General features: G+C 36.6%; 1 protein-coding gene across 2 annotated transcripts in view; it reads right to left on the reverse strand.

Annotated features, from left to right (window-relative positions):
- Positions 1-4,918: 4,918 nt before the first annotated feature.
- COPS4 (COP9 signalosome subunit 4) overlaps positions 4,919-21,262 on the reverse strand; it is a 37,258-nt gene continuing 20,914 nt past the window's right edge. Inside the window, exons 7-10 of one of the 2 annotated variants that reach the window (XM_029235629.1) lie at positions 17,140-17,310; positions 12,529-12,644; positions 10,259-10,343; positions 4,919-5,442 (exon numbers count right to left, since the gene is read on the reverse strand). In XM_029235629.1, coding sequence (XP_029091462.1) covers positions 5,309-5,442; positions 10,259-10,343; positions 12,529-12,644; positions 17,140-17,310 — 506 coding nt within the window. In that variant the 3' untranslated portion in view covers positions 4,919-5,308. The remainder of the gene's footprint in view (positions 5,443-10,258; positions 10,344-12,528; positions 12,645-17,139; positions 17,311-21,262) is intronic. The other variant, XM_029235630.1, reaches the window with a different exon arrangement.

Here is a 21,262-nt window from a genome sequence, read left to right on the forward strand (position 1 = left end):
CCCCACCCCTTCTCTACACAACAGGTCAAAAGATATTACCACTCAGTTGTTTAAGGTGAGAAATCTAGATATCAGTGAAACCTGAACTGTCTCAGCACACCATTCTCCCTTCTCCTCACATCTAATCCAACACCAACTTCTGTCACTTAAACTCCACTTAATACCCCCAATGGATGATCTATTTTGTTTGTTGCTGTATCTGTGGTGCCTAGAAGAATGCCTGACACCTAGTAGATACATACTGAAATCATTTATTGAATGAATTAATCTGTCCTCTCTTCTTTGCACTGCCATGGATGTAGTCCAAGCCCTAATTATGTCTTTGGAGACTCACATTCAAAGCTCCTGAACTAGTTTCTCTGCCTTTAGTAACTCCAGCTCCCATTGCCTTCTCTCCAATCCATCCTATACACAGCTTGCCATGAGTAAACTGTAAACATCCTAAAAAAATTTGCCTGGTGCTTCACAATATAACCTCAATCTACCTCGTTAGCCTATTCTCCCACTATTTTTTCACTCTACAAATTCCCTATTTTCCCTACGTTCAACACACATACTTTTTTCAAATTTCAAATTCCAGCTCTTCATTGTTATATATATAGGAAAGAAACTGACTTTTGTATATTAACCTTGTATCCAGCAACTTTGCTATAACTGCTTATTAGTTGCTGGAAATTTTTTTTTGTTTTTGATTCCTTGGGATTTTCTACATAATCATGTCAACTTTGAATATAGTTTTATTTCATCCTTCCCAGTCTGTATTTAAAGCTTAATTTCCTTTTCTGGAGTTATTGCATTACCTAGGACTTCCAGTACAAAGTTTAATAGGAGTGGTGAGGGAATTCCCAGTGGTTAGGACTCCGCACTTTCACTGCCAAGGGTGTGGGTTGGGGAATTAAGATCAGAAAAGCCATGAGGTAAGGCCAAAAAAAAAAAGTGTGGTGAGAGCAAACAACTTCACTTTGTTCCTGATCTTAGGGGGAAAGAATCTAGCAATCTAGTTTCTCACCATTATGATGTTAGCTATAGGTTTTTTGTACATGTTCCTTATTAAATTGAGGAAGTTCCCCCTGTATTCCTAGTTTGCTGAAAGTTTTTATCATGAGTAGGTGTTGGATTTTGTAAAATGATTTTTCTGTACCTATTGATATGATCAAATGATTTTTCTTCTTTAGCTTGTAGATGTGATAGATTACATTAACTGATTTTTGGATGTTGAGCCAATTTACACACCTGGAATAAATCCCACTTGGTCATGGTGTATACTTCTTTTTCTGTACTGCTGGACTTGATTCGCTAATATTTTGTTAAGAATTTTTGCATCTATGTTCATGATAGATATTGGACTGCAGTTTTCCTTTCTTGTAATGTCTTTATCTGCTTTGGGTGGAAGGGTGACGCTTGCCTCATAGAATGGATTAAGAAGTGTTCTCTGCTTCTATTTTCTGAAAGAGATTATAGAGAGTTGGTGTGATTTCTTCCTTATATGTTTCATAGAATTCACCAGTAAACCCATCTGAGCCTGGTGCTTTCTGTCATGGAAGGTTATTAATTATTGATTAAAAATTTTTAATAGATATAGGCCTATTTAGATTATTTCTTCTTGTGAGGCTTTTGGTAATTATGTCTCTCAAAGAAATTGGTCCATTTCATCTAGGTTATCAAATCTGTCAGCACAGAGTTGTTCATATTATTCCTTAATTATCCTTCTATTCTTCATAGCATCTGTAGTGATGGCCCCCTTCATTCCTGATATTAGTAATTTGCCTTCTCTTTTTATCTTAGTCTGGCTAGAGTTACCAATTCTATTGATCTTGTCAAAGAACCAGACTTTGGTTTCATTGATTTTCTTTATCAACTTCCTGTTTTCAAGTTTCACTGGTTTACACTCTATTATAATTTTTATTATTTCTTCCCTTCTTCTTACTTTGGATTTAATTTGCTTTTTTTCTAGTTTCCTAATGTGGAAGCTTAAATTATTGACCTTAGATCTTTATTCTTTCCTAAGATATGCACTGCTTTCACTGCAACCCACAAATTTTGATGAGTTATATTTTCATTTTCATTTAGTTCAAAATATTTTTAAATTTCTCTTGAGATTTCTTTCTTTTTTTTTTTTTTTTTTTTTGCGGTACGCAGGCCTCTCACTATTGTGGCCTCTCCCGTTGCGGAGCACAGACTCCGGACGCGCAGGCCCAGCGGCCTTGGCTCATGGACCTAGCCACTCCACAGCATCTTGCCAGACCGGGGCACCAACCCGCGTCCCCTGCATCAGCAGGCAGACTCTCAAACACTGCACCACCAGGGAAGCCCGAGATTTCTTCTTTAATCCATATGTTATTTAGAAGTATTTTATTTTTTATTTATTTATTTATTGGCTGTGTCAGGTCTTAGTTGCAGCATGTGGGATATTTGTTGCGGTATGGAGGATCTTTCGTTGCGGCATGAGGGCTCTTCACTGTGGCTCACAGGCATCTCTCAAGTTGTGGCACACAGGCTCCAGGGTTTGTGGGCTCTGTAGTTTGTGGCATGCGGACTCTCTAGTTGAGGCACATGGGCTTAGCTGCCCCACAGTATGTGGGATCTTAGTTCCCCGACCAAGGATCAAACCCACGTCCCCTGCATTGGAAGGCAGATTCTTTACCACTGGACCACCAGGGAAGTCCCAAAGTATGTTGTTTAATCTCCAAGTTTTGAGGGAATTTCCAGATATCTTTCTGTTATTGATTTTCAGTTTCATTTCTCTGTGGTCTAAAAGCATACATTTTAGGATATCTATTCTTTTTTTTAACTTGTTAAGGTGTGTTTTATGGCCCAAGATGTGGTCTACCTTGGTGAATGTTCTATGTGAGCTTGAGTGTACTCTGCTGTTGTTGGATGAAGTGGTTTAGAAATAACAATTAGATCCAGTCAATTGATGGTGCTGTTGAGTTCAACTATGTCCTTACTACTTCTCTGCCTGCTGAATCTGTCCATTGCTGATAGACGGGTATTGAAGTCTCCAAATATAGTAGTGGACTCGTCTACTTCTTCTTGCAGTTCTATCAGTTTTTGCCACATGTACTTTGACACTCTATTGTTGATGCTCTGATTTTAACTGAGCAGTTTATGATTACATTTTCTCCATCCTCTTAGCTATCAACTATATTTTTAAAAATTTTACAGTTCCGAAACTTCAATTTGTCTGCTTACATTACCCATCTGTCCTTGCATTTTGTCTACTTTTTCCATGAGAGCCGTTAGCAAATTAAACATAGCTGTTTTAAATTTCTATTCTGTTCTGAGAATTTCAACATCCCTGCCATATCTGAGTCTGGTTCTCTTGCTTGTCTCTTCAAATTGTGCTTTTTCTTGCCTTTGATCACCCTTTGTAACTTTTTGGTTGGAGGCCAGACATGACGTATCAGGAAATAGGAACTGAGGCAATTAGTCTTTTAGTAGAAGGTTTTATGTTAATCTAGATAGGAGCTAGGCAGTACTTAACATTTTCTGTAGTTCTAAGTGGCAGAGGCTTGCTTCCTCTATTTTCCTTGTTGTTTTGTCTTCTTCCCTGTTGTGTTTTTTCCCTAAGAATTCTTTGTTAAAGTCTGTCTTGGAGCTCTCAGTCATACTCCACAAATACTACACTGGAACTCTGTTGTCATGGTGGAAGGGTATTTGGGAAGCATTCAATAATCTTATATCTCTGTCTTTTATTTGGCCTGGGTCCCTGGGCTGTGATTTTCAGAAGTATTTCTTAGACATTTTTTTCTCTTCTCCCATGATATAAGAAGGCTAAAGGGGGCTGAAATTGTCTAACTTGCTTTTCCTCAGGTGAGATAAGGCTCTGGTAATTTCCTTCAGACGGCAGGACTTTGTCATGGAAAATGATATGGGTGTATTTCAAAATAGTTATCTTCTCCTCCCCTGAAACACAAGGGGATCCCTGATCTTAATCATGAGAACTTGGTGGGGTTCCTGGGGATAAATCCTATAAAGTGTGGAGGTTCTCTTAAGAGTGGGGTTTTTAACTGTCAAGCCAATTAGCATCCAGTAACTTGTCAAAGTTACCATTTCGCTGTTCATATCAGTTACTGGCCCAAGCAGGTCTGCTCCTGGTAAGCTGATCTCTAATGTGATTCTATCTGGCTGTTTCTCCAGTTTGGGAGTGGTGGTTTGCCCTATGACCTCAATTCTCCTTCAGATCTAATAAAAGGCATTGATTTTTCTGCCTGTTCAGCCTTTTTCTTATGATTCCATTTTCTCCATCCTCTCATAGCATATCAACTATATTTTTTAAAATTTTATAGTTCTGAAATTTCAATCTGTCTGCTTACATTATCCATCTGTCCTTGCATGTTGTGGGATGTGTCTTGCTGTGAGGATGGAGTGATGACTTCAGCTCCTTATATGCTAGAGCTGAAACTGGTAATTGCCTAAAAACTCTTTTATTTTTTATTATTTTTATTTATTTATTTTTTTGCGGTACGTGGGCCTCTCACGGCTGTGGCCTCTCCCATTGCGGAGCACAGGCTCCAGACGCGCAGGCTCAGCGGCCATGGCTCACGGGCCCAGCCTCTTCACGGCATGTGGGATCCTCCCAGACTGGGGCACGAACCTGCATCCCCTGCATCGGCAGATGGACTCTCAACCACTGCTCCCAAACTCTTTTTTAAAAGTTCTTCCCTATTTTCACTATAAAGCAAGGCTGAAATAATCCTGAGGAGTCTTCCCTGATCTCTCTCTGCTAAGTGAAAAGCTCCTGCCTATGTACTCTAGTACTTGGTACAACTACAAGTATTTCATATATTGACTCTTAGCTCTGTGACTCTGTGAATGCCTAGAGAACAGGCTTTTTGGCTTATCTTTGCATTTCTTGCATATGGTATAAATAATTGTCTGCTTAATTGAAAGGAAAAAGGAACAAAACACTGTTCACTAATTAAAAACAAAGTACTACTTTTATTTGGCTCACTTCTCCATTTATTAGATAACCACATGTGGAGAGGCACAAAGCACTTAAGTTTCATATAACTACAAAGTTATCACAAATCCCAAACTTTTTAGCCACAGATACTTCACTTACTCTGTTTAAAGAAAAAGCTTTCAAAACATCTGAGTTAGCCTGATACAGAGACCCTGAATAAATGGGAACTACATATTTTTAAATGCTTGTACTTCCTGCTCTAATAATGTCTTCTTTAAATTGAATCCAGCATAAAAGGGATTGAAATATGTAAGGTCATGATGCAAATGCTTTTGAGAGAGAGTGAAATTAATCTGTACAACATGGAAAAAGATGTAATGTGCACAGAAGGTCTGCAAGGATTCACTGAGCCATCTGGGCTTCCATGGCTTGTGCTGTCCATTCTGGTGCTGTCTGACTGATTTTCTCCAAAAGGTTATTCACTTGGAAACAAAGCGATTGGATCTGTTTGTCCCATGTTGGCAGGGCTTCTCGTGCTAAAGAAAAAAGGAATAATGTACAAAGTTGAAATTACTCCTTTGCAACCACAGTGAATGTTGGGTTAGAAGATAAATACAGTAACATTGATTTTTAAAAGTTTACTCCAAACATCTTAGTTAATGAAATTAAGCTAATTAAGAAATAGTTAAGAAAAGTACCCCAATCACTGGCACAAAGTATAAACAAAACAAAACAAAAAACACAAAATAAAACCAAACCACCTCAACTGCAGCAGTCAGACAGACAACTTCACTGAGGCCACCTGTTCCCTCACCAATGTCTACTGCTTCGTAAGACACTGCCACCGACTGGGGAAAGTGAAACTTGAAAACACTACGATCACTGAAAGAAGCTAAAAGGTCACATATTGTATGGTTTCATTCATATCAAATATCCAGAACAGGTAAATCCATAGAGACAGAATAGAAATTGGTTGCCAGGGGTTGGGGAGAGAGGTATGAGGAGTAATTGCTTAAGGGGCATGGGATTTCCTTTTGGGAAGATGAAAATGTTCTGGAACTAGGTAGAGATGGTGGTTGCATAACACTGTAAACATACTAAATGTTACTGAATTTTTCACTTTTAAATGATTAATTTCATGTTATGTGAATTTCAACTCAATTAAAAAATAGTAGTGGAGGAATAGGTATTCCTTTATTAACAGTAAAATTTACTATAAATTTATTACCTAATATTGTTACAGATCAATGGAATCAAATAGAGTACAGAAATAGATCTGAACATATATGTGGAACCTAATATACGCCAAAGATCAGAAAGGATGTTTTATTTAATAAAAGATATTTGCATAATTGGCAATCCATCTTAAAAAAAAAACCAACCAGACCATGCCTTAAAATTATACACAAAAATGAACTGCATACAGATTAAATTTCTAAATATAAAACAATAAATAAAATATTAGAAGAAATTTTAGGAAAATATTAATTTTATCCCAAAATGAGGGAGACTTTCTTTTTCTTTTAACATCTTTATTGGAGTATAATTGCTTTACAATGGTGTGTTAGTTTCTGCTTTATAACAAAGTGAATCAGCTATACATATACATATATCCCCATATCCCCTCCCTCTTGCGTCTCCCTCCCACCCTCCCTATCCCACCCCTCTAGGTGGGAGGGAGACTTTCCTAATCAATACAGAAAACACAAAAGCCATAAAATTCAAAATGGACATATTTGGCTGCAAAAGAGCTTTTAAATGTGTTTATGGCATGCATTGCGTTACAGAAACACAACTGACGGTAAAAGAAAAATATCTGTAACACAGATAGGAAAGGTGTGGAGGGGGAATGAAGGAAATAGACAAGAAAAACTAACATGAATTCACAGAAAAGGAAATACTAATGGCCAATACATGGAAAGATATTAAACTTCACTAGTGCCAAGGAAATGCACAATAAAACAATAACATAGTATTTTCCCCTCAACAACTGGCAAAAGATAAAAAGAAGAAGAATATCCAGCTCTTAAAGATTCATTCTCTCGTATTGGTGGAAGTGTAAATGGCTACACCTTTCTGGAAAGCAAACTGGCAGTAGCTATTAAGAATCAAAATATGTATATCCTCTGATGCAAAGTATGCAACTTCTGAGACTCTGTTCTATAGAACTAAGTGTCCCAGTATATAAAGATACGCACAAGGAAACCACCTGAATGTCCATCAACAGGTGAATAGTTGAACTCCATGAAATATTATGTAGCTATTAAAACAAATAAATTAGATTTATATCTAGTGACTTGCAAATATATTCATGGTACATTAACTTAAAAAAAAACAAAACCACTTTGGGACTTCCCTGGTGGTCCAGTGGCTAAGACTCTGAGCTTCCACTGCAGGGGGCATGGGCTAGATCCCTGGTTGGGGAAGTTCCACATGCCAAGCAGTGTGGCCAAAAAAACCCCCAAACAAACAAACAAACAAAAAACAAAAAACACTTCATAGAACACTATGTACTTTAAAGTATAATGCCACTTTAAAAAATCTCTACATGTTTTTACTTATCTATATAAGCATGTAGAAAGGCACACGAGACTTTAGGCTGACATTAGTTATGCCAGGCAGCTGGGATCAGAAGAATGCAGGTGAAAGTAGAAAGACATTACGGACTCTTCCTTTATTCATCCTTGTAATGTTTTACTTCTTATTATGAGCAGATTTACCGTTGTAGTTTTTACATCTAAGAAAATTAGAAAGTAAAATATCCCATATTCTATCAAGTTGGTATACGTTAATTTAAATTGTGTTTACTTTGTGACGCCTCTGCTATACTCTTCATCATACACTGTGTTTGCTCATTCAATAATTATTTATTTCCCACTTACGACGTGCAGGGCACTGGAAAAGATGCTGGATATACCATGGAGAACAAGAGACACTTAATATCTATCACTAGGAAGCTGAGCTTGGTTAACAGAAACAGACATTTAGACAAATTCAGAAATTCAGGGTGACAAGAATGTATAACTTAAAGCCATACCTAACCTGGGAAGTCAGGAAAATCATTATTGATTAACATTGTTCAAACTAAGACATGGGGACAAACAGAAGATGGCTGGAGAGGCTGCTTGTGGAGAGGGATGACTATTTTGGAATGTTTCAAGTGGTAAAGAATTTACAATGCTGGAAAAAAACAAAAAGTCCTGTGAGCTGGATTGGAAAGAGAAAACCATAAAGGATCACGCAGGACCTTTTGGAGACTTTGTAGAATCTTACTCTACAAGCAATGGGGAAGCCATTCATCAGCATGTCAAGGAAGAGAGTAACATTTAATAATTTGGTTTTTATTTCTTTTTTCTGTTTGTTCGCATTTTTAAAAGATCACAATCCCTCTGGCTCTACTAAGGCAACTGGACTAGAAAGGAGCTATTGTAGATGTGAGAAAAAAAGCTAAAAGGCTATTTCTTAAGCCCAGAAGGGGTTTCAGGGGTTCAGAACAGGCTGGTGACAGTAAGAAATGAAGAAAAGTACATGGATTCCAGATACACTACAAGGTAAAATTCGAAGGATTCTGGGCAGTGAAGAAGAGAAGGGGTCAAGGATAAGGAATGCTGGAGAAAGTGAACAGTGTAGTTTCTGGCTGGCTGGCTGTTTTGGGAGGCAGGCAGTGGAGGAGATAGTGAATTCAGTTCTGGGTATATTCATTCTGAGAAGCCCACGAAGCAATCAGGTGGGAAACACCTATTAATCAATTAGAGCCGCTGAACCTGGGACTCAGAAGGGAGATTTACACTAGAAATCTAAGCGCTGTCTGCATAGAGATGGTAACTGAATCAATGGTAATAGGTGAGATTACCTAGGGTAACAGTAGAGTGAGGAGGAAAAGGCCAAGGAGTATGTCCCAAGCAACCCCAATATTTAAATTTAAAGCACTATAGAATCTACAAAAACAACTGGGAAGAATACCTGGAGAAATAGGAGGAAAAACAGGAGAACAGGGTGAAGGAGATGACAGAAGTCAAGAAGGGGCGGGGGCACTCAAAAAGGAGTGAGTGATCAACCCTATTCAATATGTGGAAAAGTCAGGATGAAGCCTGAAAGATAAAAGGATTTTTGTTAAAATGGAAGAGACCTGACCATGTTTAAATATTGATAAAAAGAAGCCAACAGAGAAAAAAAGGATGAAAATAGACAAAATAATTGCTAAGCTCAGGTTCCTAAAAAAGATTTCTTTTGGAGCAGGGAGTGGCAGAGTTCAGAGAAGGGATCCAAAGTACAAGAGGAAGAACTGGAGAGAGAGATGGAAACCATCTCCCATATAACACGAAAGAAGAAAAAGACAGAATTAGATCTATATTGAACAGAGAGTGAAGAAGGAGAAAAGTCAGAGGTTTAGGAAAATGAAATTTGAAATAGTCATTGCAGAGTAGGGAAAAAGTGGACTAGAGAAAAGTATCAAGAATCCCAGGCAGCGTAGAGAATTCAGGACCTTGAATTTTGCAGTGGTATCAATCTGTCTGGTGCTCTGACTCTTCTCCAGCAACGTTAGTTAGTTACTCAAGTACAGGCATGGAAAAGATGGAGAATGGGTTCATTCAAGGTGAAGTTTTGCTGGACAGCAGGAACAAAAAGTTCGCAGGCAAGTGTTCTGGGGCATCTGTAAAAGAAGTAACTGAATCATGAAAATGATTGAAATCCTGATTTCATGATTCACGATGAATCATGAAATCTAAGCTGGATAGGAAGAACAGTAAAGGTTAAAAAAGGGCTGAGCTGACTGAAAGAAAGTGAAAGCCAATAGACCAGAGGCTCCAACGCAGTCAAGGAAGAGGTGAGGTAGAAGTACCTGAGAAAGACCACTAGAAAGGCTGGGAAAAGGTCATGGTCAGAGTGGGATACTTCAAATTAAAACTGTACAAGTGGAATGGTTCTGGGTAAGGTCCAGGGCATAAATGAGGTGGGAAGAAGGGCTGAGGAGGTATTAGACAATGAGAAAGACAAGAGATCTACTTACCTGTCTGTCTTCATCAGTTTAGTGAGCTGCTGAACAGGAAATTCAACTGTCATTTCTACATGCCCAATACACGGTATGTGGTCAATAAATGTTTGGTGAGTAAATGAGTGAACTAATATAACAATTCCAGTTTCAAATTTTTCCACGGCATAGAAAATGCTGCATTAATTAGATTCATGAATATAAGTTCATAAAAATTATTTTAAATTATTTCTTTGGGAAATAAGCTCATTCCAGTAGTAAGATTCTGGGTCAAAGGAAATTGCTCAACATGTTTTAATCACAAATATACAACACTTCACTGCCATTTCATTATGATATAAACAAGCAAAACTTCTTACTTTCAAAATGAACTATTCCATCAATCTGATCAATAAATCCATTCATACGTCCTTCTGTTATCATTTGCGATGCTATCTTTTCTGCCTGTTCAAAAAAAACAATAAATTCTTAGACACTTTAATTATCATTTCTAGTTATTCACATATTCTCACCAAGAGAACTGAAAGCTCTTGGTTTAGCTACCCATCACTAAGCTTTACGTATGTGTTCATCTGCCATTCATTACAAGAATAAATCCTGTAAATCTGCCTGTTATATCCCCCCAATTCTTTCTGGGTACAATCCATTATTTTAAGTTAATTGGGATCTGTTTTTCTTGTTGTAAGATTTTAAGCAAGAATCTAGCCTTCTAACCAACTTTTCTCTCTGCTCAAAATCAAACTAACAATTTTTCCTCTCACTGGGATCCACATCTCAAAAAAATCCCTAGCTTTTCTTATTTTATTTCATTTCAATTTTCACAGTATTTATCACCCCCAAAACTCTCTAAGACAGTAATATTTTTGAAGAAAATATTGAAAGGAGGAATAATGTTCAAATTTAAAAGGGAAACGAAAGGATTTAAAAGACCATTAAAGGGGAGCAAAAAGTCCTCTACCTAATTTCTAAAGAAATACTTCATGTTTACTGTCTGTTTAGTAAACTGGTTGTGACAGTCATTTTAGTAACTCTGACCATCTTCACAATCAACCCTAAATCACTCTTGAACAGACTGTGACTAGCATTTATTGTTAAAAATATATTCACTTCCCTTAGTCTCAGCAAGGGATCATACGTCAAAGCCTAAGAAGAAAGCACCATTTAATGGTAACTGAAGCCTTGGTTCCGAAATTGTTCCACGTCCTTTACTGTGTGTTGAATGTGTACACGTAAAGGAATTGTATTAGAAAATACTAAATTTAAATTTCAGTAACAGATAAAAGGGGATGTGACCATAGCTACATGACTCTAAGCTCTACAAGTTTTGTAGTGAGGTGGATGGACTTGGAGCCTGTCATACAGAGTGAAGTAAGTCAGAAAGAGAAAAACAAATACCGTATGCTAACACATATATATGGAATCTAAAAAAAAATTGTTCTGAAGAACCTAGGGGCAGGACAGGAATAATGACGCAGACGTAGAGAATGGACTTGAGGACACAGGGAGGGGGAAGGGTAAGCTGGGACAAAGTGAGAGAGTGGCATGTACATATATACACTACCAAATGTAAAATAGATAGCTAGTGGGAAGCAGCCGCATAGCACAGGGAGTTCAGCTCGGTGCTTTGTGACCACCTAGAGGGGTGGGATAGTGAGGGTGGGAGGGAGACGCAAGAGGGAGGAGATATAGGGATATATGTATACATATAGCTGATTCACTTTGTTATACAGCAGAATCTAACACAACAATATAAAGCAATTATACTCCAATAAAGATGTTAAAAAAAAAAGTTCTACAAGTTAGGTAAAAGTAAGGTTGATTGCTTGCTTTTACTGTTACTTAAAATTAAGAGAATGTTTTATAGATGTTATGTGAAATACCCTCTACATACGACCGGTACTTTTTGGGAATTTATACATAGCCAACCAAACGTTACCATGACTAAGAATAAAATTAACTCCCTAATAACTCAGTCAACTTCTTAAGTTAAATCAAGCACAGAAGTTACAATAGAATAGCCTAGAGTATTACCATAGTCATTCTCTCAAAGAGATGAACTTTTTAAACTTTGAGTCAATCTAGGGCAGAAAAAAGAACTAAGCATAGATCAAATGTTAGTTAAAAATCAGAAACCACTATGAAGTGGATTTAAACAGATACTAAACAAAGATATTCTTACAAAATGGGTATCATAACCTGGAACCCCTTTAAGATTTCCATTCTAGGTCACTTTACCATAAAATACAACTTAAAAAAAAAAACCAAATCAAAGACAATTCCATTACAGTACTATTTTGACATTCAAATAATTTATTGCCATTTACCTTAGGCTTTTAATGTATATTTTTGTTGCAACTGCCAATATTTATCAATTACAGTCGTCTCTTGGTATCCATGGGGGATTGGTTCCAGTAGCCCCCATGAATACCAAAATCCACGGATGCTCAAGACCCTTATATAAAATGTAGTAGTACAATGAATACAGTTGGCCCTCCAAAATATTCCTCCAAAATATCCACAAGTTTTGTATCCGCAGATATGGAGGTCCAACTGTATATATTTTATTTTCTCTTTATGTCAATAATTTAGTCTCTTAACTTCCTTTTATGTATTGGAAATAAGAAAATACCTTAGCTGCAGGAATCTCTAAAAGGGCTCCAAGTTCCTCAAAGGTAATATTATTATATAATTTGCTTGCAGACAATAAATTGTGTTCAATAACAGCTCTGTCCAAGATGCTAGAACCTTAAATATAAATAAGAATGTTATAATTTTGAAACTAGTTTTACACTCTTAAAAGATGCATCTTGTTAAAAATTTTCTAGGCATGTACTAACTCATAATCATTGCCTTTATTCTTATCAAAATTTTAAAAGTAACCAAAATCCCTTAATACATTTTGAATAACATGCAGTTAAATACAAATAACATTTAGAAAATGATTGGCAAGTATTTATTAACTAGCTGAACAGATTTAATCCTCTGGGTTTGGGGTTTTGCTTCCTCGGACTAGCTACCAACTTCACTAACTTTTCTTTTCTTGCTATAAGCACATACTTTTATTAGCAAGCAGCAGCAAAACAATCATGCAAACAATCATGCTGTTTGTAAGCCTGATAAGTCAAAAAATACTGCTCAATGGAAATATCTCTATTCCCCTGGGCACTTCACAAGCACTTTACTCTGAGGCAAACGTGAGAAATGTTTGGAAGGCAGGATCCCTTCATGAGATATCAGGCATAGGATCCTCCCTTAAGTAAGATAATACAGGGCCTGACAAAGTTATGGACCTCAGGCCCCATCCTGAAGGTGTGGCTCACCCACTTCTTTTTTTTTCCTTTCCAGTTTTATTGAGATATAATTGACATATAACATTGTATTCATTTAAGGTGTACAACATAGTGAGTTGATATATGTATATATTGTGAATTGATTACCACTATAAGTTTAATTAACATCATCACCTCACACAGTTATAATTTTTTTTCTTGTGACAACTTTTAAGATCTACTTTTTTAGCAACTTTCCAATATAAAGACCTAAATAAACAGGAAAATATGGAAGACTTAATATTGCTAAGATGGCAGTACTCCCCAAATTGATCTACAAATTCAGTGCAATCCCAACTGGCTTCTTTGCAGAAACTGACAAGCTGATCTTAAAATCCGTATGGAAATTCAAAGGACCCACAGAAGCCAAAACAATTTTGAAAAAGAACAAAGTTGGAAGACTCAAATTTTCTGATTTCAAAACTTACTACAAGGGACTTCTCTGGTGGCACAGTGGTTAAGAATCTGCCTGCCAATGCAGAGGACGTGGGTTCGATCCCTGGGCCAGGAAGATCCCACCTGCCGCAGAGCAACTAAGCCCGTGTGCCACAACTACTGAGCCTGCGCTCTAGAGCCTGCAAGCCACAACTACTGAGCCCACATGCCACAATTACTGAAGCCTGCGTGCTGCAACTCTGAAGCCTGTGCACCTAGAGCCCATGCTCTGCAACAAGAGAAGCCACCACAATGAGAAGCCCGCGCACCACAATGAAGAGTAGCCCCTGCTCACCGCAACAAGAGAAAGCCCGCGTGCAGCAACGAAGACCCAACGCAGCCAAAACTTAAAAATCAAAAAAAAGAAAACTTACTACAAAGATACAGCAACCAAGACAGTGTGGTACTGGCATGAGGACAGGCATACAGAATAATGGAACAGAATTTACAGTCCAGAAATAAACTCACATTTACAGTCAACTGATTGTCAACAAAGATGCCAAGGCAATTCAGTGGGGAAATAAGAGTCTTTCCAACAAATGGTGCTGGGACAACTGAATATTCACATGCAAAATAATAAAGTTGGACGCCTACTTTACACCATATACAAAAATTAACTCAAAATGAATCAAAGACCTAAATGTAAGAGCTACAATTATAAAATTTACAGAAGAAAATAGAACAACTTTTCATAACCTTGGATTAGGCAATGGTTTCTTAGATACAACACTGTAAACACAAGCCACAAAAGAAAAAACATAAATTGGACTTCATCAAAATTAATAACTTTTGTGTTTCAAAAGATACCATCAACAAAGTGAAGAAACAACACACAGAATGGGAGAAAATATTTGCCAATCATTTATCTGATAATAAGATCTAGAATGTATAAAGAATTCTTACAATTCAATAATAAAAGCATAAATAACCCAATTTAAAAGTGGTCAATAAGCATATGAAAAGGTGCTTAACACCATTAGCCCCCAGGGAAATACAAATCAAAACCACAATAAGATACCACATTTCATACCCACTAGGATGACTAAATCAAAAAGACAGATAATATAACAAGTGTGGGAGAAAATATGGAGAAAATGGAACCCTCACACACAGCTGGCAGGAATGTAAAATGGTGCAGCCACTTTGGAAAACAGTCTGGCAGCTCCTCGAAAGACTAAATATAGAGTTACCATATGACCCAGTACTTCCACTCCTAGATATACATCCAAGAGAATTAAAAGCTTATGTCCACACAAAAACTTTTACATAAATGTTCACAGCAGTATTATTAATAGCCAAACAGTGAAAATAACCTAAATGTCCACTAACTGATGAAGAAATAAAATGTGGTTAACAGAATGTTATTTGGCAATAAAAGTGAATGTACTGATGCACACTACAACATGGATGAACCTTGAAAACATCACGTTAAGTGAAAGAAGCCAGTCACAAAAGATCATATATTGTATGATTCCATTTATATGAAATGTCCAGAACAGGCAAATCTCTAGAGCAGAAAGTAGACGAGTAGTTACATTGTAAAACTCTGAGAATATACTGAAACCACTGAATTGTAATAACAACAACAAAACTATGTCTCAAGATTGCTAGTCTAGGGTTGTAATGACAATAAACAAAGATGTCCAAGAAAGATAAATAAGGAAGGCAATAAAGTCTAAAATGGAAGAGGAAGAAGACAAAATGCCTGTCCTATATATTGATACATAGTCTCCTATGAGAAATTTGAAAATCATTTGCATTCTCCAAGATCCTAGTGAATAGCCCTCATTTGAGAAAAGAATTATCTGATGTTATCTTTTTTTTTTTCATGGCCAGAATGCTCAAAGTCAAATGTGAAGCTCAACTACATCAATTCTAGAAACTCTTTCTTATTTATCTAGCTTTTGTTTGTCAGACATCTTCTTGCAAAAGAATTTATTTAAAGCTGCTCAGAATACACAGAAGACAAGAAAATTTTAAAGTTAAAAAGAAAAAGAATAACAACAATCAAAACACACACATTACAGGTGGGCTACAGTTTAATTTTTTAAACTTTCTAGCAGCCCATCAAATTAAGAAAGCCGGGAATTCCCTGGCGGCACAGTGGTTAAGAATCCGCCTGCCAATGCAGGGGACACGGTTGGAGCCCTGGTCCAGGAAGATCCCACATGCCATGGAGCAACTAAGCCCGTGTGCCACAACTACTGAGCCTGTGCTCTAGAGCCTGTGAGCCACAACTACTGAGCCTGTGCTCTAGAGTCCACAAGCCACAACTACTGAGCCCACATGTCACAACTACTGAAGCCCGTGTGCCTAGAGCCCATGCTCCGCAACAAGAGAAGCCACCACAATGAGAAGCTCACAAACCACAACGAAGAGTAGCCCCCGCTCACTGCAACTAGGGGAAGCCCGCGCGCAGCAACGAAGACACAATGCAGCAGAAAATAAAAATAAATAAATACATTTTTTTTAAAAATTAAGAAAACCAACCAGTTTATCAACTCACAGTGTTTAGATAAGATAAAAATCAATTGCTCCGGAGAATCACAACTAATCCTAAGACTGAAAAGGAATTTTTCTGAGGATCTGCATAAAGAATATCCTATAGAATAAATATCTCCTTTAGACAGAAAGATAATAATCAATTGATTTGTTTCTTAAAGTACAATTAAATAAAAGAAATTCTATAGGTCAATATAATTGCTTCAATAATCTGTAACTCAGGGCAGTAAGACTGGTGAGGTATATACCTTTCAGCCAAATCTTACATAAATAATTCTTTACAGCTAGATTCTCTTCAATATGGGATGACAGTGAATCCAAGGCAATGAGTCTGACAGCTCTGCACATTTGTCTTGACCTTTTCCATGTTTCTGGTGGCCTACATCTATATTTTTATTATCATGTGTGTTACTGTTATAAGCTACTTTAAAACCTCTGTAGATAAACATACATAAAATAATTGATGTTATGAACAAGCATCTATTACAAGATTCTTTCCCAGCAAAGGCAGTCTGACTTAAGCAAATACCTAGGAAACATGACACCAAGTTCTATTCTTATTGGAAACACTTTCCCCTCAGTAACCTTGGGCAAGCTATTGTGCCAAATTTTGCTCTGTCTAAAATAGGACTGGATAATTATGCTCTGTTACAAATTGATGTTTAAGATTAATTAAGGTACTTATCAAATGGTTTGAGTCTTTAAAAAACCAGGCGCTATAAGCCTAGCCTATAATTCTTCTGCTCTTACAGTTTCCAAAAAATGCTTTATTCCATGAAATGCTTTCCAATAGAGCTACTCTTATACTTCAAACTCATATCTGTGTATAATATTCATCTTCAGTCAATACTTCTTTTATCAAGTGTTACATAAAAATATTACAGAAAGATATCAAGATGCTTCAAATTTAACATATGTTCTACTAGTGTGACCTCAATATTTACTACCACATACTTATAAGAAGTAATCATTACCATCAGCTGTAGTTGCTTTCTGGTGAGGCATCAGCATGGCAGCAAATTCTTGAAGTTGATTTCCTCTGATGATCCTATCTAGGTACATTTTCTCGAGGATTCCATAAGCAGCAAGTTGCTGGCACCTTTCATCCTTAAAAAGAGTAGCAAGCATCCGAGAACGCTGCTGTCCTAAGGGGAACAAATGAGCATCACATATTCTCACAATCTGTTTTTTCAATGAAAAGCAATCTTTTTTATGACCCCATTTTTGCCTACTAAAATATGCAGGCTGATTCTCGTTATTTCTGGTAGTTATGTTCTATAAATTTGCTGCCAACACTATTAGTGAATACTCAACTCCTGCTCCTAGGGGATATATGGGGTTAGGTTCCATGAGCCTCTGGTCACAACATTTTTGTCAGCTGGTCAATATGTAACCTTGTTTTGTGTATTTCTGTTTAAAGGCACCACATTCAATACATATTGTTGATTCAGTAACATTGAATTCATGGCTTACACTATAACTCATGCCTGAATTAAGCTTACCTAACTTAACACACGTAGTTTCTCCAAAAGGCACATCACAGACTTCCCACACTTAAGTACACAAGATAGTACTTCAGCACTATGCTAGGGGCCATTTTAGACAGCAAAACCACCAACAAAATGCATGAAAATGTGGAGAATGTGGTATTAAACAGACCACAAAAAGGACACTTGTTTATAGTATGAGAGCTGAAACAAGGTAGAGCATTGCCTTGTTCGATCCCAGCTAGAAACATAAACAGGGAGACTCAAATTTTTTGCTGCTCTGCACATGTCTGCAAATGACTGTGAAAGCATCGTGCTTTGAGTACTGATTTGGGGGTGATAAATTTTAGGAAGTAGGCAAAGTCACTAATGTGGAATCTGTGAATAATGAGGATTAACTGTATATTCATTTGTGAAGACTATGATATACAATCATTCCCTCAGTATCCAATGGGGACTGGTTCCAAGACCACCCCCCCAATAAATACCAAAATCTGCAGGTGCAAAAGTCACTTATGTAAAGTGATATTGCTTTTGCATTACCTTCATACATCCTCCCCTATACTTTAGATCATCTCTAGGTTATGTATAATACCTAGAGATGATCTATCTATGTAAATGCTATGTAAATCGTTGCTGGCACGTGGCAAATTCAAGTTTTCCTTTTGGAACTTCCTAGAATTTTTTTTCCCAAAATATTTTCAATCCACAGTTGGTTGAATCTGCGGATGAGGAACCCCTGGATATAGAGAGCCAACTATATGCCAAAATGTTACACGTGGTTCCAGTTATAGTTGTTATTTTCTTCTTCTTGCTTATCTGTACTTCTACAATGAACATGCATTCTTCCCCTAATAATAAAAAATTTATAAAAGATGAACAAACATTTCTCAGATGGGAAACTTGATTTTCATAGTTTCAATTTATACCTTCAAGGACCTTTAAATGGTGAAAAAATACATGACAACTGATGACATTAAAAACTGAACTAATGGAAATAATATGAACAAACTTTTTCTTTTTAAATTTATTTTTAGCTCTATATACTGAAAGAGCCTAATGACAACGATACCCAGCATCAATGAGCATATCTAGTAACCTGATCTCACTATCCTCATTAAAAGGAACTAGAGATCCTCAAAAAATAGCTGATTTCATGTCTGAAACAGGGAAAATACAAAAGGAGCCTGAAGCATCTTTTTATGCTATTGATACATTTCAGGCAAGTACTCAAAGACTAATGGGGCTGTGTCAAAAAGACATAATTTGGTCATATTTGGGACAAGTTGAGCATCAAAAAGAATAACAACTATAATTTATTGTGACACACTGAATAAATAAAAAACAGAGTCAAATATACAAGAATGTTCACAGCAGTCCTATTACTAATAGCTAATAAGAAGGCAATAGGATAAACAAATTGTGGTATATTCACATAATGGGATACCACATAACAATGAAAATGAAGAAACTGAATGTAACAATGTGGATAAATTTCATAAAGCTGAGCAAAAGAGGCAAGACAAGAGCATATATACTATATGATTTCATTTATATAAATACAAGAAGCGGGCAAAACTAATATATATTAACAATTGCTCTTGGGGGATAGGAGTTGGGGCCAGTGGTTAGGAGAAAGCAGGACAGAATATTTCAGGGTGCTGGTAATATTTTGTTTCTTGTTCTGGATGTTGATTACGTGATGGTATTCATTTGTGACAATTCATCAAATTGTACACTTCTGATATGTACAGTTTTCTGTGTGTATATTATACACACAGAAAAATAAGCTAAGAAAAAAAATCCACAGTGATATTTGGAAAAAACAAAAAAGGAGAAAAAAGGAAAGCTCCTGAAGAATACTATCTAATAAATACAGAAGAAAAGAATTAGTAAATCAACATTTTTCATTTTTATTTTATATTACACATATAACGAGTGATCCAGGCAAGGATTATTAATAGATATTAAATTATGGAAAGGAATATGTGAAAGGAATTTGGGGAACAGGATTTTTGTAGTGTCAAAGCAGCACCCCATGAATTATTTACAAAATACACAGAGGACAATGTACCTTTACAATGGAATTTCTACCTTAATCAAATGAACAAACTCAGCATCACTAACAGTGGGACCAACCTGACAGTTTGTGCTCTCTGATGTGATTCAACAGCAAGTACACAGCATCATTATAAGGTATTCTTGCTAGAAAAAAAATAACCTGAATCTAATTTCACCTCTGGCTAACTTCCATTTTACAGGAAATATAGGGGATTAAGGAATAAAAAAACAATATATGTATCAAAAAATCTAGGATGAAGGACATTTTACCTAACAACTTCAAAGTCAGTATTTTTTCTTTTTTTAAGTGAGGCAACTATACAGTGTTGTATGTCAACTATATCACAATAAAGTTGGCAGGAAAAATAAGGAAACTACTCTAGACTAAAAGAGTCTAAAGACTAAAGAGCCATAATCACCAAATGCCACACATGAAGTTGCTCCTTGTTCAAGGGGAAAAAGGCAGGTATAAAAGATATTCTTGAGCTAACTGGGGCAGTGATAACATGGACCAGCTGCTAAATTTTACAGTGGAATCACTGTTAATTTTTTTAGGGATGATGATGGTATTGCAGTTATGTAGAAAAATGTTCCTGTTCTACAGAGATACATGATGATATATAAAGAGGGAGTGTCATGATGGCCTACAACTTACTTTAAAATGATACATCAAAAAATATGTGTGTGTGCGCATGAGAGAGAGTGAGAGAGAAGGCAAATATGACAAAAAGCCAGGAAAGTTTAGAAAAAGAGTAATGAAGGGGAAGTAGATCTGCAAGATAATAAAACACTATAAAGCTATAATAATTTGAAGAGCATAGTACAAGTATATTCATAAATAGGCTAATTAACGGAACAGAATACTATGTCCAGAAATCTACTACAGTGTGCTTCAAATCAACAGGGAAAAAAAAGATGGATTATTCAATAAAGAATGCCAGGTCAAATAACTAGCCATTTAGAAAAACAAACAAACAAACGTTAATTTCCTATCTCATTTCTTACACTAAAATAATTCCAACTGGATTAGGATTTATAGGTAAATTTAAGTAGGTGAAACTAATCTATACTAGTGATTACTCTTGGGGGGCAAGGGTTAGAGATCATCTCCTGAAAGCATGAAGGTAAAAAATGAAACCCTGAAGCAGCGATTCTCAAAGGCGGTCCCCATGACCTTTTCAAGGGATCAGTGGTTGACACTAAATTTAGAATAACAAAGACATCCTGTGCCTTCTTCATTGAGTTGACATTTGCACTGCTAGTGCAAAAGCAATGGTGGCAAAGACTACTGGCACCATAGCACAAATCAAGGCAGTGGTACTGGCAACAAACTATATTATGCCACACACTCAACAGTCAAAAGAGATAGTTTCACTTAAGAATGTCCTAGCAGCAGTAAAAAATTATTTTCATTAAATCTTGACACTTGAGAACATACCTTTTTAATATTTTGTGTGATGAAATGCGAAATGTACTTACAGCACTTTTGCTATAAACCAAAGTATAATGGTTGTCCCAAGGAAACAGTGCAAGCTGAACTAGTCTCTTT

Source organism: Monodon monoceros, unplaced genomic scaffold (assembly GCF_005190385.1).
Source record: "Monodon monoceros isolate NGI ecotype Baffin Bay Population unplaced genomic scaffold, NGI_Narwhal_1 Super_Scaffold_20, whole genome shotgun sequence".
Classification (NCBI taxonomy): Eukaryota; Metazoa; Chordata; class Mammalia; order Artiodactyla; family Monodontidae; genus Monodon; species Monodon monoceros.